This window comes from Myotis myotis, unplaced genomic scaffold, assembly GCF_014108235.1.
Source record: "Myotis myotis isolate mMyoMyo1 unplaced genomic scaffold, mMyoMyo1.p scaffold_m19_p_40, whole genome shotgun sequence".
NCBI lineage: Eukaryota > Metazoa > Chordata > Mammalia > Chiroptera > Vespertilionidae > Myotis > Myotis myotis.
This window is the reverse complement of record NW_023416347.1, coordinates 617,888-642,357: the sequence shown is the minus strand read 5'-3', so window position 1 is coordinate 642,357 and position 24,470 is coordinate 617,888. Positions and strand designations below refer to the sequence as shown.

Sequence of the window (24,470 nt, the reverse complement as noted above, 5' to 3'; positions counted from 1 at the left end):
CCCACCCTCTCCTATAATAATTAACATAGGACAAGTGGGTTTTTCAGATTTAAGTCTTGTCTTTTCATTCTTTGCTTGTGAGATAGTTGCTTTTTCTCTTCCCTTCAGAATGTTGCCATTTTATTCAATGCATTCTCCAAAACTCTTTCTCTCAGCTCTGATCTTGTACTGGAGCAGAGTTACAGCTGCTGAAGGCCACGCCGCATGACCAGTACGAGGCGGTGGCTTAAGAAAGGGGTTCCCTTAAAGCAGCTACCAAGAGCACGAAGGCCAGTCCCGCCGCCTCTCCCCTCCGCTGGGAGCGCCCACCACCCCAGGCCTTGGAAAGCTACATTTCCAAAACCACACGCTCCCATTCCACCACACAGCACAGCACCCTCTTCCCCAGTCCCTGGAAAAACGGCACTACCAGGCCGGCGGCTCCTCCCCGAACGTGCCTCCCGCAATCCTGGGCCAGGACGCTTCGGACCCTCTGGGCACCGAATGCTCTGGTCTGAAAGCGGGGGAGTCAGGCGAAGGGAAGCTGAACCCAGGGCAATTTTCAAAAGCCCAGGGAGTCCAGACTGCTGGTGAGCTGAACCTCGCCCACTCACCACCCAAGTCCTGTAACACCACGGCCAGGCTGGCCACTTGCAGTGGTTGCAAGTTTCAGTGCTCCCTGCATCAGGCAACCCCCCCGCCCTCTGGCAACGCTGTCCCTCCTGAGTTAGACACACTCCCTGGGATTTCTGTTCCCTGCGTGGAGAGAGGGAGAAATGGAGGATGGGGGGTGGGGAACTGTGAGGGAGTAGGGTGTGGCGATTTGTGGAGGGAATGGGTAAGGGCCGGTAGTCATCTCTCCTAGGACAGAGCCGGGTTTAGGGGCAGCAGGCCTGCCCATTGCTTTGTTGTCGGCGTCCTGGTCACTGGCGCACGCTGTGCGCAGACACGCCCGCTAAAATCATTGCAACCAGCCAAGAGGCCCTTAACAGCCCCAACCCTTGGCAGAAAGAAGAAACTTGGCACTCCAGCACCAGGTGCTGCAGTTTGCCTCTGAAGCCAGAACAATAATCCTAATACATAAAGAGCCAGGTGCCATCAAAACTGAACGGACGACCGGTCACCATGAAGTGCATGGAGCACCTCTCAGTCCCCCCGCCCCGCCCCCCCGCCCCCGCCCCCGCGCCCCTGAGCCGCTCGCCATGGGGGGTGCGGGTGGCAGGTGGGATTGGGGACTGTTGAGTGGCGGTGGTGGCGGCAGGCTGCTTCCCGGGACAGCAGCGAGCTTAGCAGAGCAGTCACAGGGTGGGGGGAGTTTTGCCCAGCGTCCAGCGGCGAGCTTCGCGGGGTGGCAGCAAGCTTTGCAGAGTAGTCAAGGGGCGGGTGGAACCTCGCGGAGGAGTTTCGCGGAGCAATGAGCATCGCGCAGTGTCCTGGGGCAGGGAACTTCACATAGCGTCGCAGGGTGGCAGAGGCCAGGCTAGGCCTAGGGACCCTAACCGCCCATGATTTTGTGTGCGCTGGGCTATAGTCATTAAATAAAAATAATTAATAGTGTTTTATTTTCTTCCAAGTCTTTGGGAAAATGAAATTCAGGTTTTCAACTGGTCTGCTAACATTTATAGTTGCCTGTGAAGTGGGGGTGTGTGGGGGCTGGGGGCAGATTGGTGCTCAAGGTGGGGAGCGCGAGGAAGGTGCAGAGGTGCACTGCAGGGAGGGGGCAGTCTGGGGGCTCGGATCCCTGACGTCATTTGCGGGCTGCGGCGCCTGCCCACTTTACCTGTGGATGCAGTTTCCATGACAACAGGCAGCGGCTGGGTGGGGTTCAAGCCCAGTTCCCAGGGCACTGCTTCCCCAGCCCCTGTGCCAGTCCCTAGCCAGAATCCCCTGCCTGTGGTGTCACCATTTCGTCCTCCCCTTCCTCCCGGTCCCCAAACTACTGGGGCCGGCCAGTGGCAGCAGCTCTTCTTGGGGATCAGGCGGTGCGGCCATGACTGGCGGTCCCGGGCTCGGTGACGGCAGCTGGGGCGATGGAGCTGTGGTGGCTGGACCGGCCAGCTCTCCCTGCTGCTGACCTCCACCCCCACCCCCCAGACTTGGGGCTTGGGAAGCTGCAGTGTACATGCTGCGGCCCTGCAACTCCAGCCAAGCTGCTGCCCATCCTGCTCCCTACTTCAGCTCCTCCTCCTGTTGGGGGCTGATTGGGCTGGTGGGGGGCGGGCTGGTGGGCTGCTGCAGTGCGTGTCATAGCCACCTGTCGTGCTGGTCGTTCTGCCCTAAAGGTCGCTGGGCTTTTATATATATAGATTCTAGCCGTGTGCCACAGTGCCCATCTAGTCTCCTTGCTGTTAGAGCTTGGGCAGGGGATACCCACACTTCGCAGCACCAGTTATAGTCTCTGGTCATTTCCACATGAAACTCATCTCAACCATGATGTGGTTTTACTGTTGCAGTGACTTTCTGTCTTGGAGCCTTAGGTTTCTCCAGTGATGCCCTGGGTATTAGCACTGAGGAGAATAAGGAAGTGAGTTGAGTCAATAAAACTCCAAGCCTTTTGTCTTCTTCTAGTGCCTTGCTGCCCATACTGTAGCTGGCAGCCACATGTGGCTGTTTAACACGTGAAATGTGGCTAATCACATTTAAAAATAAAAATATCCTAAAAATAAAGGCCATGTTGGGAACAACAAAGATGCTGAACATGGCATGTGATTTAGAGGGCAGGACAGAAAGGTGAGCAAAGAAAGGAAAATGACAGGAACAGAAGTAAAATATCAGCACATCATTATTGGAGCCCTTAAGAACCAAAGAAATGGAACAGACAAAAATTTAAAGATATTAAGAAAATGCTGAAGAAATAAGAAATGTACAGAATGAAAGGCACAGTGTCCCAGGTGAAACTCTGACAAAGAATCATCAACACTGAGACACAACCTAGTAAAGTTCTCTGATCCTATATAATAAAAGGCTAATATGCAAATCGACCAAACGGCAGAACAACCGGTTGCTATGGCACACACTGACCACCAGAGAGCAGACGCTCAATGCAGGAGCTGCCCCCTGGTGGTCGGTGCACTCCCACAGGGGGAGCACTGCTCAGCCAGAAGCGTGGCTCACGGCTGCCTCTGCAGCAGCACTAAGAATGTCCAACTGACGGCTCCTGCACTGCCGAAGGGCGCAGGCTGGGCTGAGGGACCTCGCCCTCTCGAGTGCACGAATGTCGTGCACTGGGCATCTAGTTAAAAAAAGCCTGTGGCCACCTACACAAAAAGTTGAAGTCCTAGGGAGGGAGAGGAGAGAAACAAATGCATACTTACGTGTCCCCGATAGGACTAAATTGCTACAGTACTTTATAAAATGAGGCAGCTTTTATTAAAATTAAAAATACCAGTCCTTTGCCCTAACCAGTTTGGCTCAGTGGATAAGCGTCGGCCTGCAGACTGAAGGGTCCCAGGTTCGATTCCGGTCAAGGGCATGTACCTTGGTTGCGGGCACATCCCCAGTGGGGAGTGTGTGGGAGGCAGCTGGTCGATGTTTTTCTCTCATCGATGTTTCTAACTCTCTATCCCTTTCCCTTCCTCTCTGTAAAAAAATCAATAAAATATAAAAAGAAAAAATACCAGTCCTTTTCACCCAACAATTTTACTTTTGAGACTACCCCACAGAACATATAAAAGCACCAAAGGATATAAGGACAAAAGCAATGTAGCATTGTAGGGGCAAAAAACTGGAAACAGCCTGTCTACCTATAGGAGGATAATTACGTTGTCGGTGGTGAATACATACTGTAAAATGTTATGTTATTAAAATTAAAGCACTAGTTTTTAACCTATAACTACTGGCCTGTTTGTTGTGTAAACAAAGAATAATACATATATGTGGGTGTATTTTTATATATAATCTCACTTTAGTAAATGGAAAATGTTTATGTATATCAAATTTAGATGTAAAGTCAAACCTCAGTTCTCGAATGTCCCCATCTTGAACAATTCGCTTCACAACCCTTTCATGCTGATTAACTGTGTGATCAGTCACACCCCTCTCAGGCGACAACGGAGTGCAAGTGTGAGTCAGTTTACTGTCAAACCTCATTTTATGTCCTTTTTGTTTATAAAGTGTTTGTAGATTAAGCAGTACATTAGACATGTACTGTATATAAGAAAGGTTAACACAGGGAAACATTTGGGGGACTGGACTGGATTAATCCAATTTATATTATTTCTAATGGGAAAAAATGATTTGGTTTTCGAACAGTCGAGAACTGAGGTTCTGTATTGTGTGGGCATGGGGAGAGACACATACACAGCAGACCATAACCACCGGTTGGGTGCAGATTATTCCTGTTTGTATTGTTTCACTTTATAATATTTATATACACACAAAACGCATGTAGAGAAGGGACTTTAAAATGAGAAAAAGCACCCAGGAAAGAAAAAGCTTTGGCCTTTAGCAATTGAGCAGCTTTACTTAATTCAGGCGAAGACGGGGGACCTCCTTAGGGGGCGTTACAGGCACTGGCAGTGGGAAAGAACACCATGACATCATCATATGCTACCCTGAAGCTGGAGAAGTCACTGAAACCCAGGGAAGATCTAACTGGTCATTAAAACACATTTGGGGGGTCTCTGTGCCCTTAGGGACAGGGGCAAACACACCAACTGGATTAGCCCATCAGCCCATGGAGACATTGGTGGGAGATTTTAGAGCTGCCCTTGCACCCGTGTCAGCCCAGAGAGACCCCGCTCTACTTCTGAAGCACAAAGCAAACATTGGGCACCTGTGTAAGTGCTTGCACTTCATCCTGCAAGGGGGCCAGCCAAGTCACGGTACTTTTGAGGGAAGATTTGTTAACTTGCTCCTCCCATACCATCCTGTAAATGTTAAAACCTGAGGGGTATTACCCACAGCTCATCTCCACTTTTGCAATCTGACAGCTTCCGTAGCTTCTCATTCATATGCTAATTAATATTTTAATTCATGTAAGGAAAACAACTCTAAGTCTGCCTACCTCCTCAGTCAGTTATTCTACATCCTTTATATGAACACTATGCTTTACATTTTGCCAAATACTTTCCTCTCATTGATTGATTCAACAAATGTTTATGCAGCATCAGTTATGTGCCACTGGTGGTTTAATGATCACAAAGTTCTCGTTTCTGTTCTCAAGCTCTTGTGTTTGGTCGTTTATTTTTATAACTGAGAGTGGCAGGGTAGGTATTATTCCCATTTTACAGGTGAGCAAGTCAGCTCAGAGTTGAAGTGATTTCCTCAAGGTCACATACCTTGAAAGGACAGGACTAGAAGCCAGAACTTCTTATGCTTAATGCTGTATGCTGTGACGACACTCTATTTGAGATTAATTCCATTTGACACTATTTTAATTCTCTTAAGGTATCATTACATTTTTTGATGTTATTTTGTACCTATGCAGGAAGCAGAAACCATGTCTTTTATTTCTCCTGGTTTTGAGCACATTGTGGGCAGTCTGATAGTGACTGCTGTTTATAGAAGAAAAAAGAAAAACGGCCAGCACATAACGTCGATAACTCATGCAGAATGCAGAAATAACTCATCGGGAAGATTCTAACTATTTTCAAGCAGGGCTGGTCGTCAGGTCATATATACCCTACTATATCAGTGCTAAAATATTTAAATATTGTTGGAAAATCACCTTTCTTCTGCGCTGCCTGAGGTGCCTCTCCCTCCAACCCTGCTGTGCACACTTCGATCTCCCTAATTAGTGTCAAAAGCGGACACAGCAGAGGGCCTCCAGGATCCTGCTCTAAAGCTGTGCTCAGCTGCTGTTCCCGTTGGGAGTGACTGGGCTGTATCAGCTGATAAATGTTTTTAATAACCCATCTGCTTTTAGAGAACATCCTGGGGTACAGTCATGCCATTAACTCTCTAGGCTAAATAGGTGAAGCGTCAAGACCTACCATCATGGAGCAGCACTGGCTTGCTGCCTACCGATGTGATGAGAGGGCCAGAGGAAACCCCTCCTCTATTTACACTGAGTGTGAATATGTGGTTCATTAGAGCTGTCCCAAAAATGAGTTACATGAGAGGATGGCTCTTCAGGAGCCAGGGAGACAGGGGAGAGTTGGATCCAGAGCATGGAGAAGCGATACCTGGAGAAGTCAGCCTCAAGGGCCGAGAGCGGAATGCTAAGGGAGAAGGCAGATTTAGGAAGTTGCCTTTTAATTCCTTCGACCTATGATGAAACTTGAACTTTTAATATTATTTTTAAACCAAATAAACTGTTTTCAGTGGACGTGAAGGACAGAGTAATAAAGACAAAAACCCATCTCACCACACTGAGTAGGCTAGCTGCCAAAACAGAAATTGATTAATCTAAGTATTTTATTTAAATAAAACCATGTAACGGCCATTACAATTATTTGAAATATAATGATCACCCTGAAAGGACGTTACAGCATCACAGTGTTTATAGAAGAGAATGCAGAAAGGTGCACATTTGAAAATGATTATAACATTGTAAAATCAACCTACATTAAGTACCATAAAAGTAAGTAAAGTCAAATAATGCAACCTTATTTTACACAAGATTGAAGAGGAAGGGGAATATTACAGAGTTTTTGTCACACTTTTATATAATGTATAAATTTTTACCTACTAGGTTTAGAATTTGTACAAAATGATTGTGCCTTAATCCCACCCTAGATCATTAGATCAAGACACTAAAATTGAGAATGATTCCTTCCTCATTTTACAGTCTTATTCTTGATATTCCTTTAAAAAGACCAAGCCCTGGCAGGCGTTGCTCAATGATTAGAGCACTGGCCTGCACACACAGGGTCGCTGGTTTGATTCCCAGTCAAGGGCACCTACCTGGGTTGGAAGTCCAATCCCTGCCCCCAGTTGGGGGAGTGCAGGAGGCAACCAATCGCCTCTCTCTTCCTCCCCCTTCCCTACCACTCTCTAGACTCAATGGAAAAAATATCCTTACTCCTCAGGTGAAGATTAAAAATAAAAAGAGACCAAAATGATTGGGGAGCTCATACCTAAAGAGTAATTAGAAAGTACCATAGTCACATAACAAGACCCCCAAAAAGAAATATAACTACAGTTGCTTTACCTTCCAACTTCTGAATGTACAACACATTACGACGAAGGATAGCTGTGCATTCATTAGTTCATTTTACTAGTCTCTCAAAATTTTAGGAATGAGCACATCCAAGTACATGGATACTTCCTTATATTACAAAGTAAAAGCAAGCATTTTCTATTTTAAAATTCCTATTTTATTTCTGTGTAAAACAAAGCAGAACTGAAGGTCAAACAAGGAAAAGATATACCAAGTTCAAAGTACTATTAAGTCATGAAACGAAGAGTCTGAGGTAGAAGTAATATCCACAACTTTTTTAGGGAAGTGTTTATTCCCAGCAACCATCACATCTCTCCAGAAAGATCTTATTTTCTTAAAAATGTCTCAAGTTCCAAAAAATTAATTCATTTTCTAAAATCAGATGCAAATGATGACCAACAGAAAATACACGCAAATGTTTGTCTTGTTAACAAAGGAAACAGTTTTACTAAAAGCTGCGGACATTTCTATCAGTAATAGCCATAGGGAGGCCGTTGGCTGTAACCGTAGTTTCCATACTGGTGAGGGTGGTAAGGTTCTTGTCTGTGCTGCTGGTAATTGTTACCCCAGGGTCGTCCATGCCATTGATTGGATCGATTGTCGCTTGGCCACCCCCGTCTGCTGTCCCTGCCTCTAAACTGTCTGTTATCTTGCAACCTACAACAACAACAAAATTATACTTGTCTTTTAAGAAAACACATGACAAATCTGTCCTGTTGCATTTGACTTCTCAATTGAATACTTAATAAACAAAAGAATAAGAAACATTTTTCTCTATAGGATGTTATAGCACCAGTTATTAAAAACATTCTTAAGATTTAAATCATTCTCCTAGGTACATTGGACATGTTTTGCAGAGAAACAGGCAGACTACAACAGGCTAGTTTTCAATCAAACTAAAAACTATTCAATTGTTTAAAAAACACAGTATGGTAATTTATTCCTTTTATCTATTTTGAATTATTAAATAGAAGTAACTTCCACTGTATAAACTTTCTAAAATGAAACCAGAAACATTACCTTTTCATGGAATTGTATACAAAGTTTTGTATAAGACTCTAGGTTTCTAAAGTATATGTGCATATAAAATATTAGTCCACAGAAGGAATGTTTTAAAAAACAACATTAACACACACAGGGACACACAATTGAACACTAAGGAAAAAATACATGGGCTGATAAAATATTAAAGCAAATATTTACCAGCCACTTAATTAGTGCCAGGCACTAGGTATATCATACTGAACAAAAACACTGGTCTGCTCAGCCAGCATGGTTCAGTGGTTGAGGGTTGACCTATGAACCAAGAGGTCACAGTTCAATTCCAGGTCAGGGCATGTGCCCCGGTTGCGGGCTCCATCCCTAGTGTGGGGCTTGCAGGAGGCAGCCGATCAATGATTTTGTTTCTATCATTGATATTTCTCTCTCTCTCCCTCCCTCTCTGAAATCAAAGTATATATATTAAAAAAACAAAAAACAACAACAAAAAACAACCACTGGTCCCTGCCCTCAGTGGTCTTCTGGACTAGCAGATTAAAGCTACTCTCTTCGGATCAGCCATCTGCAATTCATTCTTCTGAAGAAGTACATACCAGTTGCCTCTATTTCTTTGGCTCCCACCAGCTCTGCTATTCCAGTCCTCGACAATTGGAGGGGTCGCAGGAGGGCGTTTCAGGTACTCCTGGTATTCTTTGTCATCGTTTGTGAATCTACTGGCAAACATCTCTTCAAAATTTGGAACAGCTTCAGGAGTATCAGTCATTCTGAAATTCTGCAGTGTTTAATATGTTTCTATTAGAGTTTCATAGATATTTTTATGCTTAAAAACGTCAAATTTCATGCCAAAAGAAGAGCATTTGTGGGAAATTTTAATTCATTGCCTTATTTTGAAGAAAAGTGCTGCTGAAAGTTATGGTACACTTCGGGAAGCTTATGGTGAATATGCTCCATCTCAAGATACTTGTGAACGCTGGTTTAAATGCTTTAAAAGTAATTATTTCGATGTGAAAGATAAAGAACGTTCAGGTCAACCAGAAAAGTTTGAAAACCAACAATTACAAGCATTATTGGGTGAAGATGCGTGTCAAACTCAAAAACAACTTGCAGAAAGATTAAACATTGCTCAGCAAACAATCTCCAGTCATTTACAAGCAATGGGAAAGATTTTAAAGGAAGGCAAATGGGTGCCACATCAACTGAATGAAAGACAAATGGAAAACCGAAAAGTCATCAGTAAAATGTTTCTTCGATGGCACCAAAGAAAGTCTTTTTTTGCATCAAGTTGTGACTGGCAATGAAAAGTGGATTTACTTTGAGAATCCCAAATGCACAAAATCATGGGTTGATCCAGGTCAACCATCAACATGTACTGCAAGGCCAAATCTCTTCGGAAAGAAGACAATGCTCTGTGTTTAGTGGGATCAGGAAGGTGTGGTGTATTATGAGCTTCTAAAACCAGGTAAAACCTTTAATACTGATCGCTACCGACAACAATCAATTTGAACCACGCTTTGATCATGATACAACCAGAATGTTCTAGAAGACACAGCAACGTAATTTTGCTTCATGATAACGCACCATCACACATTTCAAAACCAGTTAAAGACACGTTAAAAGATCTTGCCTGGGAAGTATTAATGCATGCGTTGTATTCACCAGACCTTGCTCCTTCAGATGACCACTTTTTCCAATCGATGGCATTTCATCATACTTTAGCACTTCAAAACATACAAAGATGTGGAAAATGGGGTCTCTGAATGGTTTGCCTCAAAACAAGAAAAGTTCTATTGGGACAGTATTCACCAAATACCTGAAAGATGGGGGAAATGTGTAGCTAGTGATGAACATTACTTTGAATAAAGCACTTTTGATATATCTCTTGAAAAAAAAATATGTTTCTATTAGAGTTTTTTTTTTTTTTTTAAAAGTAACACTATGTTACCAGTGGAAAAACCAAGAAGTAAACAATTTCAGACAGGGTATTCTAGACATTCAATTGAGTATTTCTTGATTATTATAATACAGGTACTGTGCTAACCAGAATCGTGGGATACAAAGATGAACAATATATCACGGAGTCTGCCCCCAAAGGGCTCTTAGTCTAGTAGAACAAACAGATATGTTGTAAATATAAAGGGAGAAGTGAATATGAAGAGATGAAATTGGAAAAGTAGACAGTGGTCAAATTGTGAAAAACTTCGTATTCCAGACAACTTTGCACTTTCTCTGGTAGCAATGGGGAATCATAGGTAGTTTAAGCAGGGAAGTCTCAAGAGCAAATTTACTATTTAGAAAGATCACTTTTCTAAGAGGGTAGAGATAGACTAGCGAGATTAGACTAAACGCAGATTACTGCAATAATGCAGGAGACATGCTGAGGGCTTAATCTGAGGCAGGGGCTGTGAGAGTAGTTTTAAAAGAATTTCAGGAGGCATTAATCACTGACTAGATATTGGGAGGAGAAGAGGAAATAAAGGATAACTCCCATGCTTCTGGCTAAATGACTGGATAGGTTATGGTGCCATAGGAACTATAGAAAGAAGGATGGGTGAAGATATACACTTGAAGTTAGCTAAAGCACATACATCCTGCCCTAGCTGGTTTGGCTCAATAGATAGAGTGTTGGCCTGTGGACTGAAGGGTCCTGGTTTTGATTCTGGTCATGCCCAAATTGCGGGCTCGATGCCCAGTAATGGGCCTGCAGGAGGCAGCTGATCAATGATTCTCTCACGCTCCCTCTCCCTTCCTCTCTGAAATGAGAGGAAAAAAAGTACATACATCCACTTGGGAGAGTAAGTTCAAAGTTAACTATTTGGGACTGAGAACTGGTTTGAAGATGAATATGGGGACAACAGCAAATTTGTTGGTGATTAATGCTGTGAGAATGAATGGATTCCTCAGGAGTAGGAATAAGAATACCAAAGAACAGAATCCTGGAGAACATCACAGTAGAAGATAAAGAAGGGATAGGAGAACATCCTATATAATAGAAGGGTGATATGCAAATTGACCCTAACAGCAGAACGACTGGGAATGACTGGTCATTATGACACACACTGACCACCAGGGGGCAGACGCTCAATGCAGGAGCTGCCCCCTGGTGGTCAGTGTGCTCCCACAGGGGGAGCTCTGCTCAGCCACAAGCCAGGCTGACGGCTGCCAGTACAGTGGTGGTGGTGGGAGCCTCTCCCGCCGCCTCAGCAGCACTAAGGATGTCTGACTGCAGCTTAGGCCTGCTCCCCGCTGGCAAGTGGACATCCCTTGAGGGCTCCCGGGCTGCCAGAGGGATGTCTGACTGCCAGCTTAGGCCCAATCCCGCCAGGGAGTGGGCCTAAGCCAGCAGGTGGTCATCCCCCGAGGGGTTCCAGACTGTGAGAGGGCACAGGCCGGGCTGAGGGACCCCCACCCCCCACCCCGAGTGCACAAATTTTTGTGCACCGGGCCTCTAGTACACTGATAAAGACACACACAGATAAAAACCAGAAGAGATCACAGAAGGCGAGGATAAAAAGTGAATGGTCATCAGTGTTGAATAGTACAGTGACAGAACCAGGAAGAGAAAATTAATTGGGTTTAGCCATTAGGAGGTGATTATTTTAGAGAAGTACAGATTGAAGGAGGATTACAATTAATGGAGAAGTAATTGGAAGGTAAGGAAGTAGAAATCTACACTGATTATAGGCTTAAGCTTTCAGGAACTTGACTGAAAAAAGGAATAAAAGACAGGGTCATGGTTAAGGGGTTACTGGAAGCCTAGCTCTTATTTATCCCAGGATAAAATACCCGAGATTATTTAAAGGGAGAGAAAAAAAGAGCTAATTTTTAAAAAATGCAAAATCTAGAGTAGGTATTTGAGGATGCTATCCAACGTATTCTTGTCCCAGATTCGCTGACGAATGAAAAGTAACTACTATAGATGTTGTCTAATGGCTATAAGAACTGCAATCTGGCCTGGACGGTTTGGCTCTGTGGATAGAGTGGAAGCCTGTGAACTGAAGGGTCCCGGTTTTGATTCCCATCAAGGGCACATGTCCTGGGTTGTGGGCTCCATCCCCAGTAGGCAGCGTGCAGGAGGCAGCTGATCAATGATTCTCTCATCACTGATGTTCTATCTCTCTCTCCCTCTCCCTTCCTCTTTGAAATCAATAAAAAAATATATTTAAAAAAAAAACCCTGCAATATGTATCAGCTGGGTTTTCCTGGACAATTATGGATTCACTCAATAATCCACATTTTTAGAGAGCCCTCTGCATCTAAGAAAAGGTTTGGCTTAGGCTGCACAGGCCTAGTTCTTGAAAAACCAGGGGCCCTGACCGGTTTGGCTCAGTGGATAGAGCGTCGGCCTACGGACTGAAGGGTCCCGGGTTCGATTCCAGTCAAGGGCATGTACCTTGGTTGCGGGCACATCCCCACTGGGGGGTTGTGCAAGAGGCAGCTGATCGATGTTTCTCTCTCATCGATGTTTCAAACTCTCTATCCCTCTCCCTTCCTCTCTGTAAAAAATCAATAAAATATATTTAAAAAAAAAAAAAAAAAAAAAAAGAAAAACCAGGGGACAAAGAGTTCACTTCTTTTCCTCTTCACCCAGATCCTGGAAGCCAGCCCTGGCAGGATTCTGTAGGTGGACCTCACCTCTCATCTTCTTCAACCAAACAGCGTCAGTATTCCCGTCCTCTACCTGTCCGAACCCAAACCCATCCTTTTGCTCTTTGCCTCAAGACTCCTAAAACCTGTTGTCTGATTCGGGGCACCTGTGACACCGTGTTAAAACTTTGAACCCAACATCTCCCTCTTATCTGACATCCCCAAACTTATTTTTCTTCCTGTATTTTAATGTATATGACAAAGTCTTTGACAAAGAGATGTGATATTGGAAAATGGCTGCTTCATTAGTTTGTCTTTTCCCCCAAATCCCTCCAAACATGCAAATATTTGTAATACTACCTTCATCCCAACAAAATTAGAATGAAATCATTGCTCGGATGCAAGAAACAGAGATGTTTTACCTTTCAGGCTACTGCTGTCTTAGAGAGTATCCCTATTAAACACCAGACTTTCCATGGTCTGGGATTGGCAAACTGCTGTCAAAAATCTCAAATCCAATGTATGATTTAGAATAAATTCCGCTAATTAAAATTCATGTCTGAGTTTCTATAGGGATCACAGAAATCATCAGAACGATGGCCCATACCTAACCAGATGGGCAGTAAGAATCCTAAGGCAAGGCAAATGTGCCGTTCTATTTTTATGTTCTCCCATAAGTAAGCATATTTAGCATTACTCATGAGAATGAAATTTAAATAGGATGTTATTTACCAATGTTACCGCAAGAAATTTAATTAAGATAAAAAAAAAATAGAATTTCAATTGATCCAAGCTTTACTTATCCCCGGGATTTGAGGCTGTGCTGTTTAATGTTTAGGTTGTCTAGACCCGTGGGAGGGAAAACAAAACAAAACGTGACTCTCGCCCTAACTGGGTTGGCTCAGTGGATAGAGCCTCGGCCTGCAGACTGAAGGGTCCCGGGTTCGATTCCGGTCAAGGGCATGTACCTTGGTTGCGGGCACATCCCCAGTAGGGGGTGTGCAGGAGGCAGCTGATCCATGTTTCTCTCTCATTGGTGTTTCTGACTCTCTATCCCTTTCTCTCTGTAAAAAGTCAATAATTTTTTTTTTTTTAAACACATGACTCTCAAGAAAACCCTCAAAAGCGGTGGGTGGTGGGTAGGAGCCATAAGGGCTTCAGTTAATTGAAGGGTTGGATTAAATGCGCTCTCCAGTCCTTCCAACGCTAACTCGAGAGCCAGCGAGGCCCTCGCCGGTTTAGCTCAGCGGATAGAGCGCTGGCCCGCAGACCAAAGGGTCCCGGGTTCGGTTCGATTCCGGTCAAGGTTAGGTACCTTGGCTGCAGGCTCCTCCCCCGCGACCAGGAGGCAACCAATGGCTGTGTTCCTCTCCATCATGTTTCTCTCTGTCTTTCCCTCTCTCTCCCACGCTCCCTAAAAGTCAACGGGAACAAATCCTCGGGGGAGAATGAACAAAACCAACCAAGTGCGAGCGAAGAGCTAGAATCTAGCTGCTGCTAGATGATGACACGAAGGCGTGTCCTCGGGGCCTGCAACGCCAATGAGCCTGCTCCAGCACGAGCAACAACTTCACGTTCTTGCCCGATGAAATACAAGCGCACCGCCTTTCAGATCTGTGCCCCAACATTAGTTTATTTACCACAAATAAAACCACACCGAGCTCTTCTGGCTGCAGGCGGCTGCCTGGGAAAGGACTCAGCAGAATGGGGTTGCGCTGCCCCAGGAGGTGAGACAGAGGAAGGTAAGGACTGGAAGCCACCGCGATGGTCACTCCCCCGCAAAGCCCAACGGAACCGGTCTCCCAGGGGCGCACCGTGGACGTCCAGCGCGGAGGAAACGACTGGCCGTGAAGGGTAAGGAGCTTCCGATCTGGCGAAAGCGCCCGGACCTGGAACCGCAGACCGAGGACACCGCGGCTCCACCGCCTCCCTCCTTCCCGGCGCCCAAACCGGCAACTCACCCGCCCAGCGCGGTGTCGCCTCAGCTCGGGCCGAGCTCGGCGGGCGAAACGCGCAGGAAACCCACCTCCGGCCCCCCACGCGTCAGAGCGACTCCACACTCACCTCACCTCCCCGAGGTAGCGGAGCCACTCCTGTCAGACGGAATCCGACAGCCCCGACTTCCGCTTCCGGCGAGCTCCGCGCAGGTGCGCCTGTCAAGTCTCGCGATAGGTGGGGCGCGGCGTGCGGCGGTTTCCACAGTTGAACCGTCGGCGGAGCCAACCGCCGAACGCGACTCTCTTGCGATGACGGGACCTGTGCGCTCGGCGCCTGCCGGGCGGCCGTGCAGGAAAAGACGTCGCCGGGTATTAAGTCCCCGTGACTGGGAGCCGGTGGCGGGTAGGGACGGAGGATGGGAACTCTGCAGAGAAGGGAGGGAAAGGCTGCTTCCGGCAGGACGCCAGGCTGAGCGGGTGGCTTCAGGGACGCGGTGCCTTCACCTCCTGCCAGGTTGGGCCTCGGCCGTAAGAGTTCATAGTCCCTTTCGTAGGTGTTTTTGCCCAAACACCCCATCCCCACCCTCTTCAGCCTAATTCGTCAGGACCCAGCAGCCTCCAAGGGGCTTGGCCAGTTTCTTCTCCAATGTTCTGCAGGTGTATGTATACACGCGGAATACCCCAAACATGATTTAGCCTCTTTAAAATTATATATATATATATATATATATATATATATATATATATATATATATATATATATATATATATCCCTAACCGGTTTGGCTCAGTGGATAGAGCGTCGACCTGCGGACTGAAGGGTCCCAGGTTCGATTCCGGTCAAGGGCCTGTGCCTTGGTTAACGGACACATCCCCAGTAGGGGGTGTGCAGGAGGCAGCTGATGGATGTTTCTCTCTCATCAGTGTTTCTAACTATCCCTCTCCCTTCCTCTCTGTAAAAAATCAATAAAATATATTTAAAATATATATATATATATTTTTTTTTTTTAATTCAGGGAGGAAGGGAGAAGAGAGAGACAGAAACGTTGATCGGCTGCCTCCTGCACGCCCCCTACTGGGGATCGCGCCCGCAACCCGGACATGTGCCCTTGGCCGGAATGGAACCCCGGACCCTTCAGTCTGCAGGCCCACGATTTATCCACGGAGCCACACCAGCGAGGGCACGACTTGGCCTCTTACCTCCCGAATGGCTGTCCAGACTGTGCACCCTTTTTGTTAATACTAGCACCAGTTTCCAGCGTGGATACATGAATGTCAGTACCCGCTGCCATTTATTTCCTTTCTTGCCCCCGTCCGTGACTAAATTCGGTCGGTTCTGCCCCGGCAGTAGTTCTCACATTCATCCACGTTACCCACTGCTTCCCCCTAATCCAGTGGTTCTCAACCTTCTGGCCCTTTAAATGCAGTTCCTCATGTTGTGGCCCAACCATAAAATTGTTTTCGTTGCTACTTCGTAACTGTCATGTTGCTGCTGTGATGAATCGTCATGTAAATATCTGATATGCAGGATGGTCTTAGGCCACCCCTGTGAAAGGGTCGTTCGACCGCCAAAGGGGTCGCGACCCACAGGTTGAGAACCGCTACCAGAGTTCCCGTCGTCATCCCCTGAACAGTGGAAATGTGGCACCTCAGCGAGGCCCTTCCTCCAGCCCAGGCCCTACCAGCTCATCTCGCCTGCAGCTGCCGTGGTTTAATCAAGCACAGCTCTGATCCAAAATCACCGGCTCCCTGTTGTCCGTAGATTAAAGGCCAAAGTTATTACCTTGGATGCAAAACTTTATTTCCTGCTGTTCCCCTTTCATTCTCCCTTTGCCCAGAACACCCATACTGCACCCGTTCAGTTCTTACCACTTTCTAACTTAAAGCTGAAATTATTTACATGCAAGTCTTCCCCTCCCTTCATTAGACTTTAAACAGACTTCTGTTTGATTCATTTCTGGATCCTGCAGCGTGTGACATTGTGCTTTGTGTAAAGGAAGCACTCAGTAAATGTTACAGAAACATTAACCTGGCAACAGTGAACAGGATCGTACGGACGGGCAGATAGGATAGTCTTAATGCTGGGTAGTAAAGAGGAGAGCGGGAAGACCAAGGTCACAATAATTGGATAGTATTATCCTTAGTCACAGAGCAGACCAGGGGAGAAAAGGATTAGGAGGAATCAGGGAAGATTCCCAATTCCTTAAGGCTGGGAAGTTGGGACTGAGGGTAAGTTGGTTTTAAAGCAAAAATGAGCTCAGAGCTCCAAAAGATTTGTACAATTTGAGATGGTAGTGAACTGTCTTTAGGGGGTTGTTAGAAATACAGAACTGGCCCGGCTAGCATGGCTCAGTGGTTGAGCATCGACCTATGAACCAGGAGGTCATGGTTCGATTCCCGGGTCAGGGCACATGCCCGGGTTGCGGGCTCCATCCCCAGTAGGGGGCGTGCAGGAGGCAGCTGATCAACGATTCTCTCATCATTGATGTTTCTGTCCCTCTCCCTTTCTGAAATCAATAAAAATATATATTAAAAAAATATATAGAACTGAAGCTGAAGAAAGAAAGGTTGTAGATGTATGAGTCATCCATGAGACAAAAGGGTTGAAATCAGTGTGTTAGGATCTTTCCCACAGGAGAAGAATTTATAGAGAAAAGCAGAAGGCCAAGGCCTACGCCTCGGGAAATGTTCATCTTTAAGAGGCAGGAATAGGAAATGTAAACTTGAAGAGAAAATTGGAATAAATGTGTGGGTAGTAATGTAGCAATGGAAAAACTCAGGAAAATGCCTCCCAGCCTAGTATCAGGAGACAGGTGTCAGGAAAAAGGAGAGTGACTGACGGCCAGCTGGTGATGGCATTATTTCTAGGTGATCGGGACTCACACAGAAAAGTGTGTATTTCTTTTCTTTTAATTCATAAATGGCACTTGGGAGCTTGGCTTCTGGGAGTTTCTGTGAAAAATTCTAGGTACTCCAGCCAATTTTCAAATGAAACTATTTTTGTCCATAGTGTTCTCTCATATTATGGTATTTTATCAGTTATTCCATCTCATTTTCTGAGAGATAATCTGTTCCACGAATAGAAATTTTCCAGATAACTGACTCTTAGCCTTTAAACATCAAAAACATTTTCATTGGAACCATTTCTTTTAAAAAAAAATAGATTTTATTGATTTTTTAGAGAGGAAGGGAGAGGGAAAGAGAGTTAGAAACATCGATGAGAGAGAAACATCGATCAGCTGCCTCCTGCACACCCCCCACTGGGGTTGTGCCCGTAACCAAGGTACATGCCCTTGACCAGAATCGAACCTGATGCCCTTGACCAGAATTGAACCTGGGACCCTTGAGTCCGCAGGCTGACGCTCTATCCTCTGAACCAAACCGGTTAGGGCGGAACCATTTTAAAAAAAATACTCATTTATGTTTTTGGAGAGAGAGGAAGGGAGAGGGAGAGAAAAAGAGAAACAATGACGGATCAGCTGCCTCCTGCGTGCCACTTACCGGGGATTGAGTCCACAGCCTGGGCATGTGGCCCTGACTGGGAATTGAACCAGCAACCTTTTGGTGCACAGGACAACACTCCACAACTGAGCCACACCAGCCAGGGCTGGAACCACTTTTTTTTTTTTTTTAAATATATTTTATTGACTTTTTACAGAGAAGAAGGGAGAGGGATAGAGAGTCAGAAACATCGATGAGAGAGATCGATCAGCTGCCTCCTGCACGCCCCCCACTGGGGATGTGCCCGCAACCAGGGTACATGCCCTTGACCGGAATCGAACCCGGGACCCTTGAGTCCGCAGGCCGACGCTCTATCCACTGAGCCAAACCGGTTCGGCTGGAACCACTTTTGATGGAAGTATACATAGAATGTAGTACTTACTTTTATGCCAAAACAAGAGTATTTTAATGCCCTGGTTTTGGCATAAATTGATCTTTTCTTGGCAACTCAAGGTCATTGTTATCACCAGTTATGATATTCTGCTGCAGAGTCATGTCCTTGGGCCTGTTGATGCACATGCAGAAGATCGCCCGTTGTCAGGTGACTTTGCTATCTCTGTTACTAGCGCTACATCTCAGTGTTTTTTCTTCTAGCCACTTCATAAATTAACTTAATTTTATCCATGCTTTTAAGCCTCACTTTGACCCAGGGATCTGGAGGTGGAGTAGACCACCAGTAGGCCTGGCGAATCCTGGCATGGAGAGAGCCCTGCTTTCAGAGGCAGCGAGGGACCTTGGACAATGACCGTTTTAAAGAGGGTTAAACTGAGGCTGAGGAGGGCATATGATTTATTCAAGGGCACAGCTGGTAAGTGGCAGCAGGACTTTGATCAAGCCTGATACTTCCAAAGGCCTTGCTTTTTCCTCGGTGAAGCACTGTTTTTCTCCTTTTCATTTCCTACTCCACAAATCTTTAGCCACACTAAGCGACTTTACTGCGGCTGCACAGCCCAGGCTCTCCGACTGCACAGTGGGAGTGGACCCCCAGAAGGCAGAGGCTCTGTTCCGGCAGCTTCTCCACCAGAAAGTGAACTCCACAAGGTACCTGTCTCCTCACATTGCGCCTCTCTGAAAAATCCTCTTGAAGGTACATCTCATAGGTAGGACCCAGGTCATATGGCTGATCCCTAGCTTGTGATAGAGTTCTTGTATCTTACATGAAGTTCTTGTATCTTGTATCTAAGAAAATATTTCAGGTTATATGAGGCATTGGTTTAATTAATCCTCGCCCAAGGATATTTTTTTCCCCCATTGATTTTTAGGGAGAAAGGGAGAAAGAGGGAAAGACAGAGAAACATCAATGTGAGAGATACACATTGATTGGTTGCCTCCTGCACGAGCCCCTATCAGGGCCCAGGCCGGGGAGGAGCCTGCAACCAAGGTACCTGCTCTTGACCAGAATCGAACCTGGGACCCTTTGGTCAGCAGGCTAACGCTCTATCCACTGAGCCAAACTGGCTAGGGCTGTGAGGCATTGGTTTGGATTCACGTCTGTACTCCTGTGGCTCTGGTTACATGGAATTGTTTTGAACAGATTCTACAAGATTTTAATCCAGTTCTCTACCTCGGTGTCATCCTCCCACATAAGGAGTTCTTTGTGTCAGGGACTACTTTCAGGAGAGTGCAGGAAGCAAGCCAGTGCTGGTTACCAGTTTCTTTGCTGCCTGAGTATTACTGTTTACCATAGAAGCCAGTTACTATCGTTGAAGAAATTACAGAAGGGAAGATGAACAATCTTGGGGAAGAAAAAGTCGTGGATTGGGCTTAATGGGTTGGAACCAGTCTTTCCTATTCTAAAATCTGTGATTGTGGTATGAAGGTATTTTCCTCTCCTTTTCCCTAATGTTTGTTACATAAATAATGACACAAACTATGTTTTCTAAGGGGAAGCGATTGGACTTGAGTTACACAATATCTGCCGATTTCTATTTCATTTGGCAGGGCCCATCCAAAGCAAATAATGGTACTAATATTTATGTCCTTCCTTCACTTTTTGTGGCCACTTGGTATGCTCCATGGGCTGGCTGTAGTAATCTACTTCAGTACCTTGATCCGACCCACGTCTTCATCAAATATGTTACAGTGAGAAGGGACCTTGGACATGGGCAGAGAGGCCAAGAGACTTGTGAATTTACTTGAATTGACTCTCAACCACTCCTTCCCACAAACTGCCAATATCTCTCCTCCAGGTAATTTTCCAGAATCTTCTTCACTGAAGCCATCATCACAGTTTGCGTGTTAAAAAGCATTCTCTAAGCCAGTGGTTCTCAACCTTCCGAAAGCCGCGACCCTTTAATACAATTCCTCATGTTGGGGTGACCCCCAATTTCATTGTTACAAATTGAACATAATTAAAGCATAGTGATTAATCACAAAAATAATATGTAATTATATATGTGTTTTCTGATGGTCGTAGGCGACCCCTGTGAAAGGGTCGTTCGACCCCCAAAGGGGTCGCGACCCACAGGTTGAGAACCGCTGCCCAGGCACTCTGAAGTGGCATGACTAGGTCAGAATCCTGATCTGAGAGTGAGCTTCTGCCGTCATCCCCATTCTAGAGGGAAATGTCTTCTGGGCCTCAGTCCAGGGTCTTGGCGAGTTCATTGTCCTTGGTGACTGGCGGCCTGGTCTACATGTGTGTAAAGTCAGCCTTGCCTAGTAGTCTTCATTTTTTATTACCTATTTATTTATTTATTTATAATTTTTAAAAAATAATTCTTTATTGTTGCAAGTGTTACATACGTCCCTTTTGCCTATAGTCTTTCAAAGGGAAGTACAAAAAACCCCATTTAGAAAAAGGCATTCAAGGGATGCAAGGTATCTTCAACATAAGTGAGTATAGCAGAGGGAATAGAAGGAGCATCAGGCAAGGAGTCCAGACACTGGACGGACTCCCTGTGGGTTGTTGCTGGAGGAGATCACTGAGAGGACGTGACCAGCGGTTGACACGGGAGCTGGACCCCCACAGTCTGAGGCTCCTCCCCTCCTCCCCTGTCCTTGGAACATATGTTCTGACCACCGCCCCCACAGCCAGAGCCATTTTCAAGGACACAGCTGTGAGGGAGTGAGCTGCTGGTGAGACCATCTGGACGGAACCCAGTGAAGGCCTCTGTATAAACTTTTAAGATTTGGGTGGGTGGTGCAGAGATCCGCTCATCTTGCAGTTGCCATGACAAGCCTCGTATGTAAGTTACCTGGCTTATTAAAACCACCACTGCCCTAGCCGGTTTGGCTCAGTGGATAGAGCGTCTGTTGCAGACTGAAGGGTCCCGGGATGCCATTTCGGTCAAGGGCACATGCTAAGGTTTCGGGCTCGATCCCCAGTGTGGGGCATACAGGAGGCAGCCAATCAATGATTCTCATCACTGATGTTTCTATCTCTCCCTCTCCCTTCCTCTCTGAAATCAATAAAAATATATTAAAAAGACACACACACACACAAACCACCACCAATATGGTATGATCTGCCTCTTTTTTCATCTTTCCTTCCCCTCACTGTATGGGAGCCAGTTTGCAGACCAACAGTTATGCAAGTCACCACCCACCCCTCTGGGCCTTCTTTTTTTTCACTTAGTTTCCTATTTCACAGATAAAATTGAGGCTCTGGCATCAATTCCCTCTGTTTCCCAATCCCATCCCTACAGTGTGACCTCTTCCTGACCCCTTTCACCTTCTGTCTTTCAATCTGCTGCTGTGTGTCTTTGGCCGGTGCGCTCACTGTTCTTCTGGGCGTTGGTCCTGCAGTTATTCCTTCTCTCTTCTCTGTTTTCAACTCTCCCTCTTTCCTGGCTCCCCCCCCCCCCCCATGTAAGTTTGCTCAAGTTTCTCCAGTCTCAAAACAAAACCGATACCCTGCCCTCAATCCCGTGTTCTCCGCCAAGTATCTCGGATCTCCTTTCTCCGCACTGGGAGTCTCTTAACAAAGAGCAGGGTCCCCTCCCCCTTCCTGTCCAGTGCAGCCTTGCTCTTGCCCCCAGACAGGCCACTGAAACCACTGTGGCAAAGTTCACTAGGGCAGAGTTGAACTAGGGCCAAATTCAACGATCGTTTCTCTCAAATCTTCCGTTTATGTAATACCTTCAGTTTATTTAACTCGCGATTCTCCTCTGCCCTGGGTCACTATTTCTTCTCTATCTCTTTCTCTCTGGCCAACTCCTCATTCCCTTGCTTGTTCCTAAACTTTGGTGTCCCCATAGCCCCATCTACGCGCTCCTTACGTTACCTATACAGACTCAGTCTCTTTTATGGCTTCCAGCTCTGTGCTGATGTCTCCAGCCATCCATGATACCCGAGCTTCAGACTCATAAATATTCCTGCTTACTAGAAATTTCTATCCGGATGTCCGACAGGCCTCTCCAGCACATGTGTAAATGTGATGTGTGTTCACCTTTCTTCCTGAACCTGTTCATCCACCTCTATCTACATTTTCGAAGAATGCTTCCTTCTCGTTACCCACCCCAGAAACCTGGTAGCCATGCTGGATTCCGCCCTCTCTCTCATCCCTCACGCCCAGCCCCTCCCTGGGTCCTGTGGATTTCAGCTCCTGACCGTTCCTCTGAGGCCACTCCTCTCATTTCCTTCCACCACTCTTAGTTCTTTTATCTCTTCTCCTGTAGACCAAGGGCTCCCACGGGCCCCTGTAGCCAGCTTTGCTCCCCTGCAGACCCTCTCTGTCCTGCTAGTTGAGGGGTTTTCTTTAATTGTTATAAGCCCAAGCTGGTTTGGCTCAGTGGATAGAGTGTCAGCCTGCGGACTGAAAGGTCCCAGGTTCAATTCCAGTCAAGGGCACATGTCCGGGTTGCAGGCTCGTGTGGGTAAGGGGCGTGCGGGAGGCGGCCGATTAATGATTCTCTCTCATCATGATGTTTCTCTCTCTCTCTCCGCTCCCTTCCTCTCTGAAATCAATGCAAATATATATTTTTTAAAAATTGATATAAAACACACAGAGCTCTAGCCGGTTTGGCTCAGTGGATAGAGCATTGGCCTAAGGACCAAAAGGTACCGGGCTTCGATTTCGGTCAAGGGTACATAGCTTGCCTGCAGGCTCCTCCCTGGCTTGGGCCCTGGTTGGGGCGTGTGCAGGAGGCAACCAGTCGACGTGTTTCTTTCACATCGATATTTCTCTCTGTCTTCCCCTCTCCCTAAAAATCAATGGAAAAATATCCTCAGGTAAGGATTAAAAAATAAATAAAACACACAGAAAAGAATTGAAAATATAACCAGTTCTTGTGTATATACCCAGCTGGCAGTAGGTTCTTTCTAAAACACAAACTTGACATCTATCCCTTGATCTATCCACCTTCCTAATTGCTTCTAGGATACACTATAAACTCCTCAGTATAGAATTACAGCCTGTTAAGATTTAGTTCTGTCCTATCTGTGTAGCCTCATCTCCTGCCACTCTCCCCAGTGAAATGCACAGCCATATCCAAGTGTTTCAGGTTCCTGGGAGAGTCCCTGTTGTGCTGTATACATGCTGTTCCTTCTGTTTGCAGTGTCCTCCCCTCTCTGGGCCACTTGGTAAATCTTAGCCTATTGTGTGAGCTTCAGGCGGCCTTCCATAATACCCCCCCCCTTTGTCCCCACCTCCAATTTTTCCTTTTGCTTATATTTATTTATTTTTAATCCTTACCCGAGGATATTTTTCCATTGATTTTCAGGGAGAGTGGAAGAGAGAGGAAAAGACAGAGAGAAACATCGATGCGAGAGAAACACATCGATTGGTTGCCTCATGCATGAGCCCTGGCCAGGGCCCGGGCCAGGAGGAGCCTGCAACCATGGCATGTACCCTTGACCGGAATTGAACCCAGTACCTTTCAGTCCACAGGCTGATGCTCTATCCACTGAGCCAAACCGGCTAGGGTTGAATATTTTTTCTTTATATCTCCCCCCTTGCCCCCCTTTATATCTTTAATATATATAGTCACATGTTCATCGCAATGTATTGTAATTTGTTTACATCCAGCTGAATGATAAAGTCCTTGAGAGTGAGGCTGTGTCTTTTACTTTGGCAGTTAGCATTGAGTCTGGCAGCGTGATGCATAGCTGGCGTTCAGTAAATGGTTATTGATCTGCCTCCCACCTTCCTCTCCAGCTTTATGTTTGACTAATCTTTTCCCACTCAGTAAACACTCAACCATGTACTCTCAGCTCCCCTCCTGTGCACAGCATCTGTGTTCCCTGGGCACCCCTTCATCGCGGCGCCACTTTATTGAATCTGTCTGTATTCATGCTCATCGTCCTGGCTGGGATGTCAGTGCCAGGAGTCCAGGGACCGCGTGTGATGTCCCTGCATCTCCAGCACCTCGTGCGAGGCTCACACTCCCCAGGGCATGCAGCAGCGTTTGTGAACATATGAATGAAGGACT

General features: G+C 46.1%; 2 protein-coding genes across 4 annotated transcripts in view; one reads left to right on the top strand and one right to left on the bottom strand.

The window, feature by feature from the left end:
• Positions 1 to 24,470, top strand: part of CUNH15orf40 (chromosome unknown C15orf40 homolog) — a 77,049-nt gene that overhangs the window by 17,361 nt on the left and 35,218 nt on the right. Inside the window, exons 5-8 of the transcript XR_004967165.1 lie at positions 14,086 to 15,004; positions 18,592 to 18,643; positions 18,737 to 18,910; positions 19,020 to 19,143. The gene's annotated coding sequence lies outside the window, so the exon portion shown is untranslated. The remainder of the gene's footprint in view (positions 1 to 14,085; positions 15,005 to 18,591; positions 18,644 to 18,736; positions 18,911 to 19,019; positions 19,144 to 24,470) is intronic.
• Positions 6,319 to 14,835, bottom strand: RAMAC (RNA guanine-7 methyltransferase activating subunit). Of its 3 annotated transcripts, none has more exons than XM_036306234.1 (3): positions 14,734 to 14,758; positions 8,674 to 8,852; positions 6,319 to 7,738 (listed from the first exon to the last, which is right to left on the bottom strand). In XM_036306234.1, the coding sequence occupies exons 2-3, from the start codon at positions 8,841 to 8,843 to the stop codon at positions 7,552 to 7,554; spliced, it is 357 nt and encodes a 118-aa protein (XP_036162127.1). In that variant the 5' UTR covers positions 8,844 to 8,852; positions 14,734 to 14,758; the 3' UTR covers positions 6,319 to 7,551. The 3 variants fall into 3 exon arrangements, with proteins under 3 accessions (XP_036162127.1, XP_036162125.1, XP_036162126.1); XM_036306232.1 differs by having other exon boundaries at positions 6,401 to 7,738; positions 14,729 to 14,835; XM_036306233.1 differs by having other exon boundaries at positions 6,401 to 7,738; positions 14,626 to 14,741.